General features: G+C 44.9%; 5 protein-coding genes across 6 annotated transcripts; 1 reads left to right on the top strand and 4 right to left on the bottom strand.

Annotated features, from left to right (window-relative positions):
* Positions 1 to 1175: 1175 nt before the first annotated feature.
* On the bottom strand, positions 1176 to 1864 carry LOC127765827 (uncharacterized). Its single transcript, XM_052290786.1, has one exon. The coding sequence runs from the start codon at positions 1790 to 1792 to the stop codon at positions 1409 to 1411; it is 384 nt and encodes a 127-aa protein (XP_052146746.1). The 5' UTR covers positions 1793 to 1864; the 3' UTR covers positions 1176 to 1408.
* A 2278-nt stretch (positions 1865 to 4142) lies between these two features.
* On the bottom strand, positions 4143 to 4809 carry LOC127768001 (uncharacterized). Its single transcript, XM_052293501.1, has one exon. It carries the CDS (start codon positions 4751 to 4753, stop codon positions 4355 to 4357), a length of 399 nt encoding a protein of 132 aa, XP_052149461.1. The 5' UTR covers positions 4754 to 4809; the 3' UTR covers positions 4143 to 4354.
* Positions 4810 to 8701: 3892 nt separating this feature from the next.
* Positions 8702 to 11790, bottom strand: LOC127766886 (peter Pan-like protein). Of its 2 annotated transcripts, none has more exons than XM_052292051.1 (7): positions 11548 to 11790; positions 11195 to 11437; positions 10852 to 11082; positions 10639 to 10731; positions 10367 to 10554; positions 9223 to 9416; positions 8702 to 9125 (listed from the first exon to the last, which is right to left on the bottom strand). In XM_052292051.1, exons 1-7 carry the CDS (start codon positions 11788 to 11790, stop codon positions 9010 to 9012), a joined length of 1308 nt encoding a protein of 435 aa, XP_052148011.1. In that variant the 3' UTR covers positions 8702 to 9009. The 2 variants fall into 2 exon arrangements, with proteins under 2 accessions (XP_052148011.1, XP_052148012.1); XM_052292052.1 differs by having other exon boundaries at positions 8702 to 9122; positions 11548 to 11636.
* Positions 11791 to 14031: 2241 nt separating this feature from the next.
* LOC127766887 (60S ribosomal protein L22-2-like) lies at positions 14032 to 15471 on the top strand. The gene is made up of 2 exons (XM_052292053.1): positions 14032 to 14378; positions 15160 to 15471. The coding sequence occupies exons 1-2, from the start codon at positions 14128 to 14130 to the stop codon at positions 15302 to 15304; spliced, it is 396 nt and encodes a 131-aa protein (XP_052148013.1). The 5' UTR covers positions 14032 to 14127; the 3' UTR covers positions 15305 to 15471.
* A 433-nt stretch (positions 15472 to 15904) lies between these two features.
* Positions 15905 to 19232, bottom strand: LOC127766885 (blue-light photoreceptor PHR2). The gene is made up of 4 exons (XM_052292049.1): positions 18182 to 19232; positions 16697 to 16926; positions 16488 to 16586; positions 15905 to 16240 (listed from the first exon to the last, which is right to left on the bottom strand). The coding sequence occupies exons 1-4, from the start codon at positions 19142 to 19144 to the stop codon at positions 16153 to 16155; spliced, it is 1380 nt and encodes a 459-aa protein (XP_052148009.1). The 5' UTR covers positions 19145 to 19232; the 3' UTR covers positions 15905 to 16152.
* Positions 19233 to 19553: the final 321 nt, after the last annotated feature.

Below are 19553 nucleotides of genomic sequence, written 5' to 3'. Positions count from 1 at the left end.
TAATGTTGCAGTGAACTGAAATACTCCGTTGTAACAAATCACCCACATATTTTGGAAACCCTCTATTAAGGGAATTCGTTTTATTTTTTGTTCCACCAAAAATATTTCACCTAGTGTACTCACAATGTTTCAGGATCAAATGTTGCAGTAAACTGAAACACTCTTTCGCTATTTGCTAAAACATTGTTTTTATATAAGGTGAAACAACGTCTGATTTAAATGATTGAAACATTTTCGATCTACTTAGTGAAACAATTCCGATATACCCGGTGGAACATCGTATATTTTTAAAAAATTCAATAATAAGCTAAAAAAATTTCATCGGAATATATCCATATGTGGTCTTGTTTTGAAGATTTAATTGCAACAAATTTAATGGTGCAATCGGATCATGATTTGGATAAATAATTTAAGAGAAAAATTAGTTTAAAGTGGTTTTACATATATGGGTGGCGCTGACGCCATGCTGACGTCAGCGCCCGATTTTTGGAGTTTTGGATCGGGCGACCAATCCCTAGTCACCTCCATTTCTCTATCTACATCCTCTTCTCATCAATCACAACCATTGTCCTTCACATACTTTCTCTTCATAACTTATCACAACATTCCTCCAATCGTCCACGTATGCTTTCTTAAATACACATGTCAACCTTAAAATGTGTGTATTTTGGGATAGTGAAAGTATTTTAAAACAACTATATAGTATATAGAAAGTTTCCGTATAAAACATACATGTTTAGCTGATGAAACTTAATCGAGGTAAAATCTACTTTCTCCGTTTTATAATGTAAGACTTTCTAACATTACTCACATTTATATAGATGTTAATGAATCTAGAGATAATGATAAGTTTTTCCCCCTTCTATAAATAAGTACATCACAGTATAGCAGCGAGTTGAGCCTTAGAAGTTAGAACAGCATAACAAATACTCTTAGCATTGTTTCAGAGCAGGTGGAAGAAAAACGTTGGTTCAGATCCAACCCAGGATACTCGGTTGCTTGGAAATGAACGGGCTGTCGATCGATGTAGCCACGGTCCCGTTTGGACAACCTGATCACCATCTTCCAACAATTTTTAAAGATATTTTTGCCGATGTAGTATACCTTAATTAGGTCTGAATGAATGAATGATGTACTTGTCCAATATATGTCACCGATGCATTTACTCATCGATCTGAACAAAGAAGATAGGGGCGCTTTACTACTAATGGAAAAACTCAATTACAAGTTTACAATTGCACATACGCATCATGAAATCGAATTAATTAAGCCAACACAAACACGTACGTACACGTGCAGCAAAAGTTTCATGCAGCTGCACTACCGTTCTCTTGTAGCATACAGAATTTGAAGCCATGGATCTCATGTCATACGTCACAGCTACGCGAAGAAGCGGCTATATCGTCGATCAGGTCCGCTTGACGGGGTCGAAGTTGGAGACGGCGACGACGGCGCCGACGATGGCGACGAGCACAACGCCGCCGGACGCGATGCTGAGCAGGAAGTTCTTGAGCGACGGCGACAGCGCCGGCGCCGCCTCCGCCACCTCGGGCACCGCCAGCGCCGCCGCCACGGCCGCCACCGCGGCTATCCCCGCCGCCGCGGCAGCAGCTGAGGCCTTCTCCCTCCTCACCGGCTCCGCCTCCGACGCCCGGACGACGACGGCCCGCCGCGCCGCCGCCGGGGAGGCGGCTCTCATCGGCGCCGCCGGCGACGAGACGCGAGCCAGCGGCCTCCCGAGCCCCCCGGGCACGGACAGAGACGCCGCAACGGCGGTCGCGGTGGCGGCCATGGATCGGTGGAGGTGTCTCCTCTCGCGCTTGCTTGTGAAGAGGAGGAGATCGATGGATGGACAAGAGCTAAGCGGGTGTGGGCGTAGCTAGGGAGATGGATATGTAGATTGGATAGGCGAGGAGGAGAGGTCGTGGGTGCCAGGTCAGCACCTCGGTCTGACGTGGAGGGTTCCTGGTCGTGCCACGTGGCGTGGACGGATAAGGCTTTTATCCCTGCGAGTCCGAGCTGATGGCTGAGGTGGCGGGTTTTGTGTGCGGTTGTACAGTGTACGTGAGCGTGAGGTCCCTTGGGCCTTGGGCTGTTGTTGGATTGTTGAGCCGGAGTTTGCTGGAATATGGGCTGAAGTGCTGAAGGCTGAACGATGAGAAGATGTGGGCCGAAATGGTTAGTCCCCGTAGGTAGGCCCATGCAAGTTTCAAAAATGCATCCGTGCCCGTTTGAAACGCAGGGATTCTACATGAATTGCACATAAAATTCCCATGAAGTTCAAGCAAAGCCTCAATTTCAGCTATGCACATTACTCGTCACCAGGCTTATTGATTTTCGTGAAACCGTTGGGTATCGATTTTTGAAAACCGGTCGCTTTTAGTTAATTTTGTAAGACCTTAACCAAAAGTCATCGTTTTTTATTGGTTTTCAATCAGTTTATCGTAAACTGGTGAGGAGTGGTTTTCAACTTGAAAACGGAATGGTTATCCCTGCTCTTCACATCAATCCAACCCTCTAGTTTTGTTAGTCTACTGTACTGCCACATACTACCTCTGTTTTGAAATATAAGTTATTTTTAGCACAATAACTTGTTTCAAAATGGAGCTATTTCTCTACCTACCTCATCATCTCAACCAATTAGGCTTGCTTAGTTCCCAAACAAAAATGATTCACCTTGTCTTACCAAATGTTTGGACATATGTATGGAACATTAAATATAAAAAGAACTAATTACACAGATTGCGTGTAAATTGCGAGACGAATCTTTTAAGCCTAATTTGCGTCATGATTTGACAATGTGGTGCCATAGTAAACATTTACTAATGACGGATTAATTAGGCTTAATAAATTCGTCTCGCAGTTTACAGGCGGAATATATAATTTATTTTGTTATTAGTCCAAGTTTAATACTTCAAATGTGTGTCCGTATAACCGATGTGATATATAAAAAATTTTCGTTCGCGAACTGAAAGAGCGTTACAGTCATTCTCCTTTATCTACTTTATCTTTTCAAACAATTACACATTTTCTCCAATCATTCTCATATACTTTCTTAATACTCATGCCAACCTAAAAATATTCTACATTTTGGAAAAAGAGAAAGTACAGTAAATCCAAAATATCACTACATAATACACGATGAGACTTTCTAGCTAAACAAATTTGAATAGGATGTGTCCCATCGTATATTAGGTAGCAATACTTCGGAGCGGAGAAGTGTACTAGATGCACGTACTGTAAGGCGCGAGACAGAAAGGCGTGGACGAAAGGAGAAGAGCCGGGAAAATTGCGGAGCAAACGGCCGGACAGCAATAGCCAATGGAAGAAGGCAAAGCCTGCATCGCACCATTTTGCTCATTTGCACAGCTGCTACTACTACGGTACAGTACTGTGCTGCAGTCAGTGGCACAGTCGGTGCAAAAAAAAGGCATAGCTCAACAGAGATCACACCGACCAGGAACGACTTTAGCCGCGTCCCTTTTCTATTTCTTTTTTTTATTTTTTACCTTTGCATTTCGCAAAGCCCGGGATGAGATGAAAGATACTCCTAGATGCGATCATGCAAAGCACGGATTCATCTTGTACTTCCAATTTTCAGGTACATTGTACACCTCTTGGTCACACTTGTTGGACTACTGTTTTTTTTTGGAAAGATGTTTACTACTCACTCCATCCCAAAATATTTGATGCCGTTGACTTTTTAAAAAATGTTTGACTGTTCGTCTTATTAAAAAAATTTAAGTAACTATTAATTCTTTTCCTATCATTTGATTTATTGTTAAATATATTTTTATATATACATATAGTTTTACACATTTCACAAAAGCTTTTTAATAAGACAAATGGTCTGTTTAAAAAAGTCAATGGCGTCAAACATTTAGTAAAGGAGGAAGTACCTTGTTTTAAAACCGGCAAACATAGCATTCAGTGTGAAAACTTTATATATAAAATCGCTTTAAAATATTAATTAAATATTTTCTGAAGTTTATAATAATTCAAATTTAATTAATCATATGTTAATGGTTTTTTAAAAATTTTCGTGTCGGTGCTGTAGATTGAGCAGAAAAATTAAGTACTACTAGTAGTACGTATTGAAGTCAAGAGAAAATGAGAAATAAAAAAAAAGAGAAGAAGAAGAGTACGAAGCACATGGACCGATCCGGGCACAGAAGCTTCAGCCTTGTGCAGAGCAACCCGACGAAACGGGGTACTCCTGGTAAAATAATTTACACATGCAATTTTACAAGCGACCCCCTCAAGATCCTCATATTGCAGGAGCAAACCCTAGCAAACAACCGACCACCACCAACCAGCCCAGCCTCCTACCGAGATCGACCACCACGGCGGAGCTCTACTCGTCGTCGCCGCCGTCGCCGCCGAAGAGGGCGGTGCGGTAGTAGAGGAGGGCGAGGATGAGGAGCAGCATGAGCGCGACGCCGACGGGCGAGCCGCCGACGCGGTGGACGGCGTCGGGGGAGCCCCCGAAGGCGAACGCGTCGGCGAGCGCGGCGGCGCCGCGGTCGGAGGAGAGGAGGCGGATGAGGAGGAGGAGGCACACGGGGAGGAGGAGGAGCCCCACGGGGCTGAGCAGCTCCGCGACGGCCTCCGTCACGGCCTCCCCGCCGTCGCCGAGGAAGAGCGGGCCCGCCACCACCAGCCCCACCACCACCGCCAGCAGCAGCCCGTGCGGCGCCGCCCCCCCGCGCGGCCCTCCCCCGCCGCCGCCGTACTGGTTGTACTCGTCCGCCATTGCCGCGCGCTGCGTGTGAAGAGGAGAGGAGAGGAGGGGTGGGAGTGATGATGAAGCGGAGCGGCGAGGGGTATATGTGTGAATGATGCGTGGAGAGGGGTAGATCACATGAGCGGTGCGGGCCCCATGACCAGTGCCTCACGATGGTTTTTTTGCTGGGTGGGGCCCACTGGCAGTGACACGGGCTGGTTTTTGGGTGGGGCCCACGGGCAGTGACTCGGGCTAGGTGTGTGCTTTGCCTGTAGGGTTGGTGGTGGGGTCAGTCCTTCGTCGATCTTCAATGAAGAGAGGGGGAGATATCGCCGTATCGCCGTCGCCGCTTGACGGAACTTGTGCCCAAGCGTAGTCTTGGACGAGATCACGAGAGTAGTACAGTACGCGTGTAGGACCAAGGGCTGGTTTTTTCTTTCTTTCTTTTCTTTCTTTTTTTTTTACGGATTGCTTTGATGTCAAGCATGAGCTAATTTCACGGAAATGCTTCGCCCAGAGCGATCAGTTTTCCGATATTTTCTATATATAGTATTTCTATACATCTAAAGTTTATACATCTAAAGTTTATAAGTCAAAAGTTTACATACCTGATTCAAATTTGAATTTGAATTTAATTTTTTTATATATAGTATTTTTATACATAAATTTTTCTAATTTTTGTTTTTCAAAAAAATTTGTGTGGTCTACTGTAGTAGAAAGAGGAGAAGGGGAGGAGGAAGGGGGAGAAGAGGGAGGAGTATAGGGGGACGGGGGGCCGGATCCGATCGCTGGGCGATCGCCCTGGCGATCGATCGCCCATTAGCCCCCCCCCCCCCCCCCCCCCCAAAAAAATTTGGGCATTTCGGTAGAGGGTTTAGCTAGGATCACATTTCTTGCAAGGAACAAGAAAAAGTTATTCTTCTTCTTTTTCTGTCTCTAACTTGTTGGCATGCCAATGGTGTTTTGCATGGATCTGTATTGTCATATTTGTCATTAATAAAGTAACTACGTATTGTTTTGATATTTCGATCTGTTTGTGTTTGTTGATTATTTTATCGTTTAGTATTTTGTCAACTTTAAAAAAATAGTATAGCCATGGAAGTGCAATTGTAGAGTTGATGGTTCGTTTCATTGAGGCTAGGGTCGGCGACAAATTGATATGATGCCAAATTCATAAAAACATAATGTAGTGACGTAAATGGAGACAGAGAATGATGAGCGTGCCACACACTAAAATTGGCCATAGCTACCAAGGATGATGTCGAGGCCGACAAATCGAAGTAATGCAGATGAAGACATCCATTCAAAATCTTGATATGTGGTGTCATGGACCGAAATAAGAAAAGGCAACAACTATGCACAAAAACAAAAAGATATATGGTAACTGTAACTCTTTCATCCAAATGTTTGATATTTTGATACTCCACAAAGTGGATTTTGATTATTTGACATCTTGATCCGGATTATTATTTACTCGAATGATACAATATATCGTTCTCATGAGTGCTAATTAATCGAAGTGGCAACCGATAAAGTATCAAACCATCAATATGGAAAACAGTACTCCATTCGTTTCACAATGTAAATCATTTTAGCATTTCTCACGTTCATACCGATGTTAATAAATCTAGACATATATAACATCAATGTGAATGTGGGAAATGCTAGAATGACTTACATTGTGAAACGGAGGAAGTAACTCAAGAAGCATGCACCATATTTTAGTTTTTTCGTTTGATTGGAAGTTTGGAATCACTCATTCAACATTCTATGGGTCTTATGAACTTCCATAGTTTGTTTTTCCCTCATTTGTGAGTGCACCACTACTCTCTCTTTTTTTAACATCATGGCTGCTGTTGCAATTAAAACCAATATTGCTATTGGGAAGAGCTATTACTAGTTGTGAACAATGCTTTTCAACGACTAGCTATGGCAACCCAGCATTAGAGCCCATGCTTGTAGTCAAGAAAGTGAAAATAGCGTCTGTTAAATAATTTATGCAATGATTAAAGCGAAATTGGGAGTACTCTACGTTCGAACCAGGATGTTCGAATTTTTTTCACTCCAACACTAAAAAGGGATAGCTCATTAATACATGATTAATTAAAGTATCAACTAAAAACTTAAAATGGATTAATATGTTTTTTAAAACAGCTTTCATATAGATTTTTTTTAAAAAAACCACACCTAATATCAGTTTGGAAAGCGTGTGTGCGGAAATAAGAGAAGGTGGAGAAAAGAGCACACCCTTAACCATTTGATTAGTGTTTTCTGGATCACATGAGAGAGAGTTTCTTGGTCTGTACAGTACTATCTACGGTACACGGTGGGATCGACGGATGCACTTACGTGTTATCATAACAAGCTAGAATAACGATAATCCAATCAAAATCCCTTATATTCTGGGATCGAAGGTTTACTACTTCCACATATTTAGCTACGAATAACGGTACTCCATATTGTAAACAAGACGCATTCAGACTGGTTCTGCTCTGCTCGGCAACTTCAGTTCAGTTTCTTGGATCTTATGATTTGACTGGGTGGAGCGATCCCGAGGGACTGACTGGGGCCGCCGGGAATCCGATCACCGGCAGCACACATCACGCGCAGGCGCAACGGAGACGAAAGTTCCACTGGGTTTTATTTTGATGGATCCTGGCAGGAAATCGGTCAGTCCAGAATCTTCTTCAGATACCTACTCATTGCCTGCACAAGGAGTAAGGCTGTCAGAGCCGACACCTTAACATGGCGGAGAAACGAGTGTAGGCTGTGTTTAGTGCATGCAGCGTCAAAGTTTGAATTTTGGTTGAAATTAGAGATAATGTAACTGAAAAATTGAGTGTATGACAGGTTGATGTGATGGAAAAGGACTGAAATTTGAATCCAAACTTTGAATCTAAACACAGCCGTACTATAGGCGTGTGCATCCATGATCCATCCAGCTTCAGATCTAAACACGCGAGGGCTTGTTTATTGCTTACTGTAGTGCTCTGTTTTGTCTATGCGCTATTGCGCTTCACTGTCTCCCCTCCCGTGCTGCGTGGTGCACGTTAACACGTTCATCTGTATCAACCAGCCAGTCTTCTTCTTCTTCTTCTTCTTTTAAGAAAGGCGGCATGCATCAAACAACAACATCAAAAAATTTGTCCCAGATGTAATCCGGGGTTACAAATGGTAAAAAAAAATGTCCCAGATGTAATCCGGTGTTACAAATGGTAAAAAGTACAGGTAGAAAGCTCAGCATGTCGAGCTAGAGGATGAGCCGCCAAATTAGACAAACGGTTAACATGCGTAAAAGACACAAAGCAAAGGTGGTCGCAATCCTCTTGATATCTTCAATTAGGCAGCCAACGCCAGAGCGATCCCTCCCTAAAGACTGGATGCGCCGGATTACAATAAGGCAATCAGATGCCATGACAACATTTTATAGGCCCTCTTCCTCTACCAGGCACAGAGCTCGCCTAATCGCCGGCGCTCCTGCAAGTTCAGGCTGCACCACGTCACTAATAACCTCGGAGCAGGTGACCAGGCATCAAGCAGCCAGTCTGACTGTACGTTCTTGCTAATAACACTAGCTGCAGATTGGGTAATTGCAATGTTGCTGCAAAGCCATATGCACTTTGTATCAGATTACTTAACTTCCCTATCGTTTGCCTTTTAGGAAACCACTACCAAAATTGAAATTTCAAAACTTAATTTTAAAGATGATTTTGGATTTTCTTTTCAATTATTGTTTATTTTTCAATATTAGTTTACCGTGAATAACATCACACGGATATAATCTTATCTACAAATTATTTTTTGATTGCTTAGATAAGCTGTTTTTCAGCTGTAGGCCAATAATCATATGCTATTCGTTTTCCCGATTCGAGCAAGTAGCAGGCATTGGCTGAAAAGGCTGAGAGTACGTCTGAATATGTAATACAGCACAGTTGGCAAAAAAGAACTTTGGTCATCTTACTGGGACCCTGAAACACATCACGACCAAATTATGTTCATTCTCACAACAGTAGTTAGTAACTCTTGTGATCTGTACGCTATGCTTAATCTGCAGACCATATCACAAAATTGGGATGAACGAAAGCATGTTACATCTCTAAAAGCCTATTGTTTTACCCGAAGAAAACATGCACAGGGTTATCTTTTGCATCCTCTCCTTCAGCTGTGTTGCCACAAGGATAAACCAAGCGCTTAATAGTGTTGCAAGACAGTGGAGGCTTCACATTGTTGGAGATCCCCGTAGGCTGGTCGCCTAGTGCTTCATTGCTTCCTTAATTCCTTCCAGATTACTCCTCTGATTCATCCTCGGGGTCATCATCCGACTCCATTAAGTCCTCATCTTCTTGTCCTTCTGTCTCTTCCTCGACTTCTTTTCCCTTCTTCCCCAACCCTTCTTTGCCTACTGTATTATGAGAGCAAAAATTAGCTAAAGAGAAAAAACAGAGAAGACATATTTCACATGAATCTCTGCGAAGCACCACGGCAGGTAGTAAACTAACCAGGTTGAGGGTATAGCACATCTCCTGAACATAGCCCGGCTTCAACTTTAACCAAGTGCAGTTTCATCCTTGGTCCGATCTCCTGGAGTCTGATGGCGCTTTTTCTGGATGCTCGGTTTAATTTGTCAACATCACTGGCTAGACTTACAGTTGCTGCTTCATCATCCACTTCACTTTCTGATCCGTATCCAGCTCTGGCAAACAGAGAAGTACACAAACGAGGAACATTATACAAATTAAACATGAGGGACTACAGGAATTTGAAGTGTTGATTTTCAGTAAAAGACACAACACACCATACTATATATTTGAACAGTATCCGTTATCTGCATGAAGGTAAACATACAAATTAACAAGGCAAATGATTATGGAGTATGGCTACAATATACTTCCTCCGTTTCACAATGTAACTCATTCTAGCATTTCCTACATTCATATTAATGTCAATGAATCTAAATCGATATATATGTCTAGATTCATTAATATCAATATGAATATGAGAAATGCTAGAATGACTTATATTATGAAACGGAGGAAGTAGTAATAAACAGGTGCAAGTATAACTAATTCCATTTTGTTGATTTCCATTAATAAAAGTACCCAGAAAGCCAGATAACAAACACCTAGAATATATTCATTTCCATTATCAGAGAATTGTAGTAATAGAACAGTGGATAGTTGTGCTTTAAATCTCTTAAGTGCGTTTAAATCTAACTGCGAGGAGGAGACCTAGGGAGGGGGGATGGGTTCAATGATGGCTAATAAGTATGCTTCCATGTTCCACTGTTTCTACACTGAATATTTGGGAGGGAAAATATTACTGGTCCAAGAGTGCCGAAGAATTCAGCTGAAAAAGCAACATATAAAAAATATCTTGGTCTGGTAATATCACAGTAACCAATCCTTCATTGCTCAAAGGACAAATTGGAATTCTCATATTCTATATGTAGGTCCTGGATGCTACACACAGAGCATTTAACCTACTTAACCATTGAAGGTTTCCTGTTAAATTTGAGTCTCTATTTGCATTTATCCTTAACAGTGTTTTATTAACAACTGATCACAGCAGCTTAATGTTGACATATTTACCACATGTTTCACAATATCCCATTACAGTTAATTTAAAAGAGAAGTTGTTTCTTACTTTGTCACATAATCGCTAACGTCGTTCAGGTCCCTTAGGTCTGGCACTTGGTTGTTCTGCATGAGCTTTCTAATCTTGCGGGTGACCCCAACAGGCTGGAGCTTGATGGAGTAATGCCTGAAATTGATCATTTCCTTTTCTCTGTCGAAATGTATCAACAGAATCCTTTGACAGGTTGACAGCTTAACCTGTCATGTAAAATATAAAATCATTTTACTATGCTAGAAAGAAGACAATTAAGTTCTAGCACGAAGATGACATCCGCTACTTACAGTGACTGGATCAATAGCAGGGGTCATATGCCGAAAATATTCGACCAAACTCTTGAAAGGCTCGCCAAGACCGCCAAAGCCACTGAGTACAGTCTGCCAAACCATGATTCCACACAAATGCTATCACAATGCCCCCAAGAAGCATCCTAACAATAACAATCATAAAACCTCCCAAACAAGGGGGAAAAAAACAAAGCCACGGCATATATATACCAGAGGTGAATTCTTGAATATCTCTGGGGGACACCTCGGTCGCTTCTGTGAGTTCGCAATGTCGGCGGCGAGAGCATACTCCTTTATCTGAAATGTGTAGGTAGGACCCTGCGGCGTCTTCGCCATGCGCAAGTGCGGCGAGCTCTTGGGGTTCGTGAGGATGAAGAAATGCGTCACGCCCAACGGGCCGGAGACGTTGACGAAATCCTTGAGGTTGTTCCGTTTCTTCTCCTGTTAGATTGTTTCAAATGGGGGAAAACACCAAAAAAAATTGCGGCTCGTGACCACGCCCAAAGAAGATATCTCAAACAAACAATGGATGCGAAGTGTGAGGATGCGGGACCTTGAGATTCAGGGCGGTGTAGGGGAGCATGACCTTGCGGAGATCCTGCTGGAGATGGCGGAGCGTGGTGGGCAGCTTGCCGCGGGAGAAGACGAAGCTCTTGGGGATCTTGTCGCCGGTGACCTGGTCCACGTTCGCCATCGCCGCCTGCTGCTTCCGCGCCACCGACGCCGGCATCTTCCACTTGCCTTTGCCCTTACCCTTGCCACCGCCGCCGCCACCGCCGCCGCCGCGACCGTTCTTCTGCTCCCGCGCGAGGAAAAAAGAACACGGGTGAGTGAAACCGAACAACGATTCAAGCAAACGATGCACGGAGATTTGGGGGATGGGATCGAGAGGGGAGGAGCGCTCACGTGGTGGACTCGCGCCATGGCTAGGGTTCGCGGAGCAGCAGCGCCTGGAGAGGGAGAGGGAGAAGGGGAGAGGAGCTGAGCGAAGCTCTGGTGAATTCTGGTTGGGGGGTTAGGGTTTTGGGGATGGTGATTAATGGGCTGGCTTACAGGCTCAGTCGCTGAAGGATTCAACGTTTCGGGCCAGATTCTGGCCCATGTTCGTTGCTGTTTATATGAGCTTGGTCTTTGTTCGTGTGAGGCCATTCACAGGGCGTCACTAAATTTTAGTGTTCTTCGCATACCATGTAGACAAGAACGGTATAAACTACATGCTCTACAGTGCAGTTACTTGTAGTGTGGGTCCCACCGATACCAACTTTTCATTTTTCATCTCCCCACCCACTCTTTCTCTCTCTTCTACTCCTTTCCTCACCGGGCCATCGCAGAGCAAACGCTGCAGGGAGCGGTGACCGGGCCGAGCGGCGGTAGCAACGGGCTGAGCAGCGGCGGCCGGCACCAGGTTGAGCAGCGGCTGGCAACCTCACAGCCATCACCGCCTCTCCCCTCTCACCGGCCTCAACCTCATCTCCCCCCTCTCCGACGAGCAGATTGAGGGGCGGCGCGGCCGAGGCCCGACCGGCGTAGATCGGGGGGCGGCGCAGCCGCTCCTCTCTCCCCGTCGGCCCTGCCTTCCCCTCCTCCTCTTCCGGCGGTGGCGCGGTCGGCAGCAAGTGGAGGTCGTCACGGATTGGGGGGCGGCGTGGCCGGCGAGCTCTGGCGGCGCGGCCGGCAGCGAGCGGAGGCCGTCACACAGGCAGGGGCTGCGACGAGCTCCGCAGTGGCGCCCTCCTCTCCCCGTCGTCGACCCCTCCTCTCCTCTCCCGAACCAGCACCGGCGTCGGTGGCGCGGGAGCAGGGGAGCGGGTGGCCCAGCGCCGTCGAGCTCCTTCCTCGAAGCAACGGCGGTCCCTGAGTCGGCGCTGCCGCTCCTCTCTCCCCGTCGGCTGCTTCGCCCTTCTCCCCTCTCTCCTCTAGCATGAGTGTGGGTCCCGCTGAGACAAAGAACGCGTAGCCAAAGTTAGCTACGCGGAGCTGAGGAAGCCGCCCGGTTGGATGATGTGGCAAGGAATATTCGGTTTTTTAGGTTGAGATTGAATGCCATATAAACCCACTGTGAATGGCCTTAGGCCTCGCTGTGCCGCTGCTGCTTTTAACCAGATCATCCTTACATGGCAGTGATGGAAGTTAAACCTAGGAGATCCAATAGTTGTAAAAACAAGGGGCACAGTAAAATTTAGACAGCCTATCAAGGGAGATGCTAGGATTGGAGTTTTACTAGAACCCCAATCATGGGCCTTGTCGTCATTCTCAAGCATAAAGAGGGTACAATAGGTTTAGAGCAGGTACAATAACAGGCTATAAGCCAGCTGCAAATATATTTTAAGAAGATAAATAAGGGGAGAGAATAGCAGCGGGCTACAGATTTGTAGCCAGCTGTAGCACAGACTCCAAAACGCAGTGTGTGTATGACATGTGGGACCAGGTATTAATTGTGTATTATGTAACTATTGTATGAATGAGCTATTAGAATGTCTATAGATGAATTGGAGCTAGTAGTTGGCTATACTATTAAATTTGCTATAAGAGATGTGCGCGCAATTGAAAACAAACAACTGGTGATGACTGATGACGCAGTTTCCGCTTCTGAACGAGTACTTCCTCCCCCTCTTGACATTTTTCCACTGTGCTCTCTCTTCTCTCTATTATAAACTTCCAATCTCAACTCATCCCTCTTCCCTCCTCATCTCCTTCAATCTTACCACCCCGGTGAGCTAGAAGTTAGTCAGCACCCTGTCACCTAACTAGCGTCGGTAATTAACACAAACACTAAGCTTGCTTTAATCTCAAGAATTTGTAGAAGCCAGGGTGACTATTGTTTCATTTTCTGAATCATGTGTATTAAAACTGCGAGTATCTAGAGCGTTTTTCCCTCGAAAAAGTAAAACTTGTTTGGAGAGATATTAGTAAAATCTCCCCAAACGTGGCTGCAGTATCATGAGAACTGTCCACGTGGACTGAATGAAAATTTTTTGGAGATCTGATAAAATTTTAGTGTATTATGCGCCGTTTGAGTAAGATGAACATTAAGTACGAGCGCGTGGTTAATTAAGTTTTAAATATTTCAAACTAAAAAAACATCACATATTTTAAAGCAATTCTATATAAGAATGTCTTGACACGAAATGTTTCGAAAAGCGTTCTAACAGAAACCGAGCTATAGCTAAAATCTCCATCTTTTATCGGGAAAAGGAAAAAAAGAGAGAGGACCCAAGTCCACACAGGAGGCCCAATAACTCGGCCCATTACAGTACAAAACCAGAGATGCATCACATGTCCACGGCCCAACGAGAGCAAAAAAAAAAAAATGCAAATCTACAGCCATCGAGCAGTCTCGACCGTCGGATCAACCCAACCCTAATAATATTTATACCCACCTCGCCTTCGCCTCCCTCAAAACCCTATCGCCTCCACCGCCTCAACCCGGACGCAGCAGCCGCAGCCGCAGTCGCAGCGGAAGAGGGAAGCGAAGCTCGAGGGGAGATGGCGCGCGGCGTGGCGGCGGCGGCGGGGGGCAAGGGCGGCGCCGGGAAGAAGAAGGGCTCCGTCACCTTCGTCATCGACTGCGCCAAGCCCGTCGACGACAAGATCATGGAGATCGCGTCGCTCGAGAAGTTCCTGCAGGAGCGCATCAAGGTCGCCGGAGGCAAGGCCGGCAACCTCGGCGAGTCCGTCACCGTCTCCCGCGACAAGACCAAGGTCACCGTCACCTCCGACGGGCCCTTCTCCAAGAGGTATAACCACCTCCCCAAACTCCTCCTTGCCCCCCCCCCCCCCCAGATGCCCAGATCTATGCTTGTTGCTTCATGTAGTTTGTAGTTAATCTGTTATATCATTGACGTGTCTATAGCAGATGAAAGCATATTGGTCCGTTGCGTTTGATACGAATTTTAGCGAGATTCGATATGTCAACTGGTAATGTTTTTGGCTGTGCAATTAGGCATTTTGTCCCACTTAGTCTTATATAAGCATCGAGTTCTCTGTAGGCTGTAGTGAGCAAATCATTTAGTGGATATGCTGAAATGAATACTGGTTTGTGTTGCAGAGTAGTGTAGTGTCTGAATGATACACACTGCTAGAGCATATAAAAGATCTTTGTGCCATATTGGTTGTTTTCTACTTCTCTATAGTTTATGCCCTAATGGAATTAGGCTACTTAACTACCATAAAACTAATGGTACCTTCGTCTCCTGTGCATTTGTTACCTTTTCTGTACAGGATAATCCTGCAATGCAGATTGTGTGCCACTAAAATGTTTTCTGATGTATATTGTGTACTTACCATATCATTTTGGCCGACATTTTTGTTTGCTCATTTTGCTATGCCTTGTTCAATTCTTGTCATGTCTGCTTAACTACTTCTGTTTGTATTGAACACTAGACTAGAGTGTTTCGCAATGTTCTACTTATACTTGAGGATCTGATGCTCTATCCCCTGTGAAATGCTTCTATACTTGAATCAAAATATTTATTTGATTATTTTGTTTGACCCATATATCGTTTATTGTTTCCTCAGGTACCTGAAGTACTTGACCAAGAAGTACCTGAAGAAGCACAATGTGCGTGACTGGCTACGGGTGATTGCATCCAACAAGGACCGCAACGTGTACGAGCTCCGGTACTTCAACATCGCCGAGAACGAGGGCGAGGAGGAGGATTAGATGCACTGCCTTTTTCTATGTCTTGTGAACTTTTGAACTTGCTGGAACACTATGCTGTAGTCACTGAAGAGAAGAATTTTGATGTTTCATTTATCAATGTTTCCCTGTGTGCTTAAAACCTATGCTTAGGTAAGCAAGTTGAAGAATTATTGGTTCTCACCTTTGCAGTTGAGAAGTGTGCATTTTTAAAGTTTTAACTGGAACCTGATGGAGCTGTTAGTGCTGTTGGTATCATCAGCTGATACTGAATCGAGCACATCAGCTTTTACTATGGCCAATATCACTCGGAATAAATCCGATTCATTATTGTGTTATGTTGAGTCGGACATTAGCCTTGTTGCATAGTATCTCTTTGGACATTAGTATAAAGAATTGTGAAAAAACAGCATTTAAAAATAGCCAAAAACGGGGGCATTGCCATTAGCATGCCTTCGATAGGGTTCATGCGGGTACGCGAGTGATGGAAGCTTGTCATCAATGAAGCTAGACGTGACAGTTACTCAGCTCAACAGAGAGCTGATTGAATTGTGGTAACATCATTGCCTCGTCTCCTCAATGCAATGTTACAACTAAAATGATGGCAGAGAATATCGACACTCATGAACAAAACTGAACCAAGCACTTGATTGGGTCACAGTGCCCTTGAATTGTCTTTGCAGGAATGTCGACAGATACAAAAGGATCTCTTCTGAGATCAAATTAGTCCAAAATGCAGGAACAGCTTACTCAGGACATCTTCACTAGTTACATTTATTGCGGAAAAAACACACCATCAGATATCTGCATAATTTGGCCAAAACAGAAGGTGGGGGGAAAATGGCAGACGCCTCTCAGATTGACTATCTAGTTTATGCAAGCGCTGGGGTAGGGGTGCAACCAGTGGCAGGAGCAACTTCAGAGGTCTTCTGTGCAGAACTGTACTTCTTTGTGATGAACCTAAAGATATTTACATTCGTTAGTTAGAATTCAGCAGTTATTATTTCCTTCATATAATGCAGTGGTTATAATGCCTAGAATCTTGATAGTCCATTCAGTAAAATTTTACAGGGCAAACATAAATTCTATGAATTGTGTACTGTATTTCAGATTTTTCGACTTGGTAAAAGGAACAGAACTTCATATTATACAAGACACAATTCATTGGATTACATGGGACTATGGGAATCTCATAAGCAATACATACCTGAAGAAATCTCTCCATAGCAATTCGAACATTAACCAATTTGTACCAGCATCAGATGTGCCATCACCATTCTTGGGTGTTGATCCCGATGGAATTGCTCTGTAATGAGGGAGAAATTGCCAATTACGTACAAAAGCGGAAAGAGTAACGCAGTCATGTATTGTAGTATATTGTCTTCCCTCCCTATGCTGTTCAGAAATATCCTGTACCTTGAAGCATGCTTCTTCAACTCCTCATACATGAAGCGCGGTGAGAGGCAACCTGTAGCAAGCCATGGTGAAATTTTGCAGGAGAAATTAGCACCATATATGCTATCTCGAGTGCTGTCCTTGTCCCCTTTGTTTGGCTGCATACAACATTCTGAAGCAAACTTCTTCAACCTCTCCAGAGCTTCAGCTTCACCACCAATGAGAGTAGAACCAACAGCAGCTTTTGAGCCCTAAATTAACAGATTGCTTTTCTAAGTTAGCATGCATAATACATTAGATAGTGTATAATGGAACACAATGCTGTATCAAAAGGGAATAGAAAGTTATGAAATCAATCCACATGCCATTAATGAAAATGAGAAAAATAATGTGTCTTGATGATTTTCTTTGACAGGTCATGAATCTTAGATCAAAGTAGTTCGTATTAGGTAGATGCAGATATTGACTAGCCTAAAAAATAGTAAATGAAACAAAAGATTCTCTCCCATATAATTTTCAAGTATATGATCATCTATTTTTAATACTAATACAGACTTTTCTGCATTCCAACCCCCACTCTTCTTTAAGGTTTGTAGACTTTTGTAAAAGTGATATGCTAAAACAAGGCCCAAAAAATATAATCCTGCTGATTAAGAATACACCATACAAAGGTCTAATATGTAGAAATTAGAAAATCAACTTAAAGCATCTGATTATTCAAATTAAATGATCCAATCATTTGATATAGTAGTCCACATCTACAAAACTTTTTTAAAAAATCAGCCACATGTCACTGTCAAGATCCCATGCAAACAACTCACAAGGGGCTAAGTTACAGGTTTAAGATGTCCATAACTCAGTTTGACATCACATGGACAAGGCGTAAGTAATTGGATTATGTGACTAGTTTCAAATGTTCCAAAATGTTTAGACATGCCAAGAAGGTGAGACAAAACCATCTAGCGCATATTGATAATAATAACCAATCGGACATTCAGATTGCAGAACAAGTCGACACTACATATTTGCTGACTACATATTGTCGTTTAGTACAATCGGGCGGTTTATTTTTAATTATTACGCTACTACGAATTAAAGGTTTCCATATCCGTTTTGTACCCTACTGCTCATATCATATCATTTCACAAATGCACAAACAAGCGAGTGTGTAGGTAAGCCAATCAGCACAAGCACGGCTGTAATCACACTCTATATTCACGAATAGAGGTATAATACCTACCTAGCGTGAAGTTAAACCAAATTAACACCTATATTCACGAGAATTCACAACCTAGCATAAACCAAACAGGGTTAAGAATGGTATCCATCAAAACAATGGACTATCTATATTTGGCTACTCTCATTTGCTTCAACTTGTAAAATTTGCTGAAAGAGTAAGTGCTGAGTTAAATGTCATGGAGTACTAACAGCTTGCTAAATTTGGCTAATCACTGAAATATTAAACACTAGAACGAGTAGAAAAATTATATCCCTTGAGAGACTCACATGTGCCATGGCCGGTGGCGCAGTGAGGCCGAGCTCGGCAAGCGTGGGGATCTCACCGGGCTCAAGCACATTCTTCATGGGAACACACTTGACCTCCTCCGGCGCGTCGAGAACCTTCCTGACATCCAACCCCTTCACAGCCTCCCTGAATCCACCGTAGTTGGACGGCATGTCCTCGAGGCGGAAGGGCAGGTCATCCAGGTGGTACAGCGTGCTGCCCCAGAAGTACTTGACCTCGATTCCCTCCTTCTCAACGGCCTTGCTCACCTTCTCCTCGGCGCGGCACTCGTCGCGCGACACCTCGCCGTGCGCGAACACGGCCTCCGCACCGGCGGCGCGCGCGAGCTCGGGGATCACCACCTCGGGCCTCCCCACGCGCACCACCAGGTCGCCGCCGCGCGCGCGGAGGCCCCGGCGCAGGTCGGCGACGGAGTCCAGCAGGAAGCCTGCGCGGTAGGGCCCCGTGCGGTCGAAGCCCGAGGGGGACTTGCCGAAGTCGCGCGGGTCGAACACGAAGACCGGGAGCAGCGACGACGACGCCCCGACGGCGGCGTGGAGGGGCTCGTGGTCGTGGAGGCGGAGGTCGGCGCGGAACCACACGAGCGTGCGGCGCCGCCCGGCCGCCGCGGGCGCGCCCGAAGGGAAGGAGCGGGAGAGGCCCGGCGTGGAGGCCGGGAGCGGGGCGAGGAGCGACGACGCGGCGGCGGCGGCGTTGAGGCGGCGGCGGGAGGAGGGGGACGCGGAGGCGGAGGCGGAGGGGTGGAGGCAGACGGCGAGCGTGGAGATTTGGGTGGGGAGGTGGATGGTGGAAGGGACGGAGGCGAGCGCCGCCGGGGAGGGGGAGGCGGGGGTGCGGAGGGAGAGGGAGAGAGAGAAGGAGGCGAATGCGGGGAGGGTGGGGTCGTCGTGGTGGCGAGCGGCGGCGGCGGCGGGGGAGTCGGAGTCGGAGGCGGCGGCAGCCATGGGTGGCGGTTGGTGGGAGTGATGGTGATGAGATTTGGTTGGGGATGAGGAGTGTGAGAGGGGGAGGGGAGTGGGTGGGGTGGAGAGAGAGGGGAAGGTGGTGGAAAATTGGAAAATTTTTGGACCACCTACCATTCAGTAGAGATTTCTCCTGTTTTTGTCAATTGTCACCAACCATTTTGGTGATTTGTGGTTTGTAAAATATATATATATATATATATATATATTTTCTCCAAATAGTATTGTACTTCACAAAAATCACCCGGAGTCCTATCGTTTCCTCTTCATTATCAAACAATGCGAAAATTTAAATTTTAAATCTTGATTTTGAAGTTTTTTTTAGCATTGACGTTTAAGTTGCTAGAAACATATATACATATATGTTTTACCTATAAATTATTATTATTTT

Source organism: Oryza glaberrima, chromosome 3, assembly GCF_000147395.1.
Source record: "Oryza glaberrima chromosome 3, OglaRS2, whole genome shotgun sequence".
Classification (NCBI taxonomy): domain Eukaryota; kingdom Viridiplantae; phylum Streptophyta; class Magnoliopsida; order Poales; family Poaceae; genus Oryza; species Oryza glaberrima.
The sequence above is the reverse complement of the archived record's forward strand: the minus strand, read 5'-3'. Positions and strand labels throughout refer to the sequence as shown.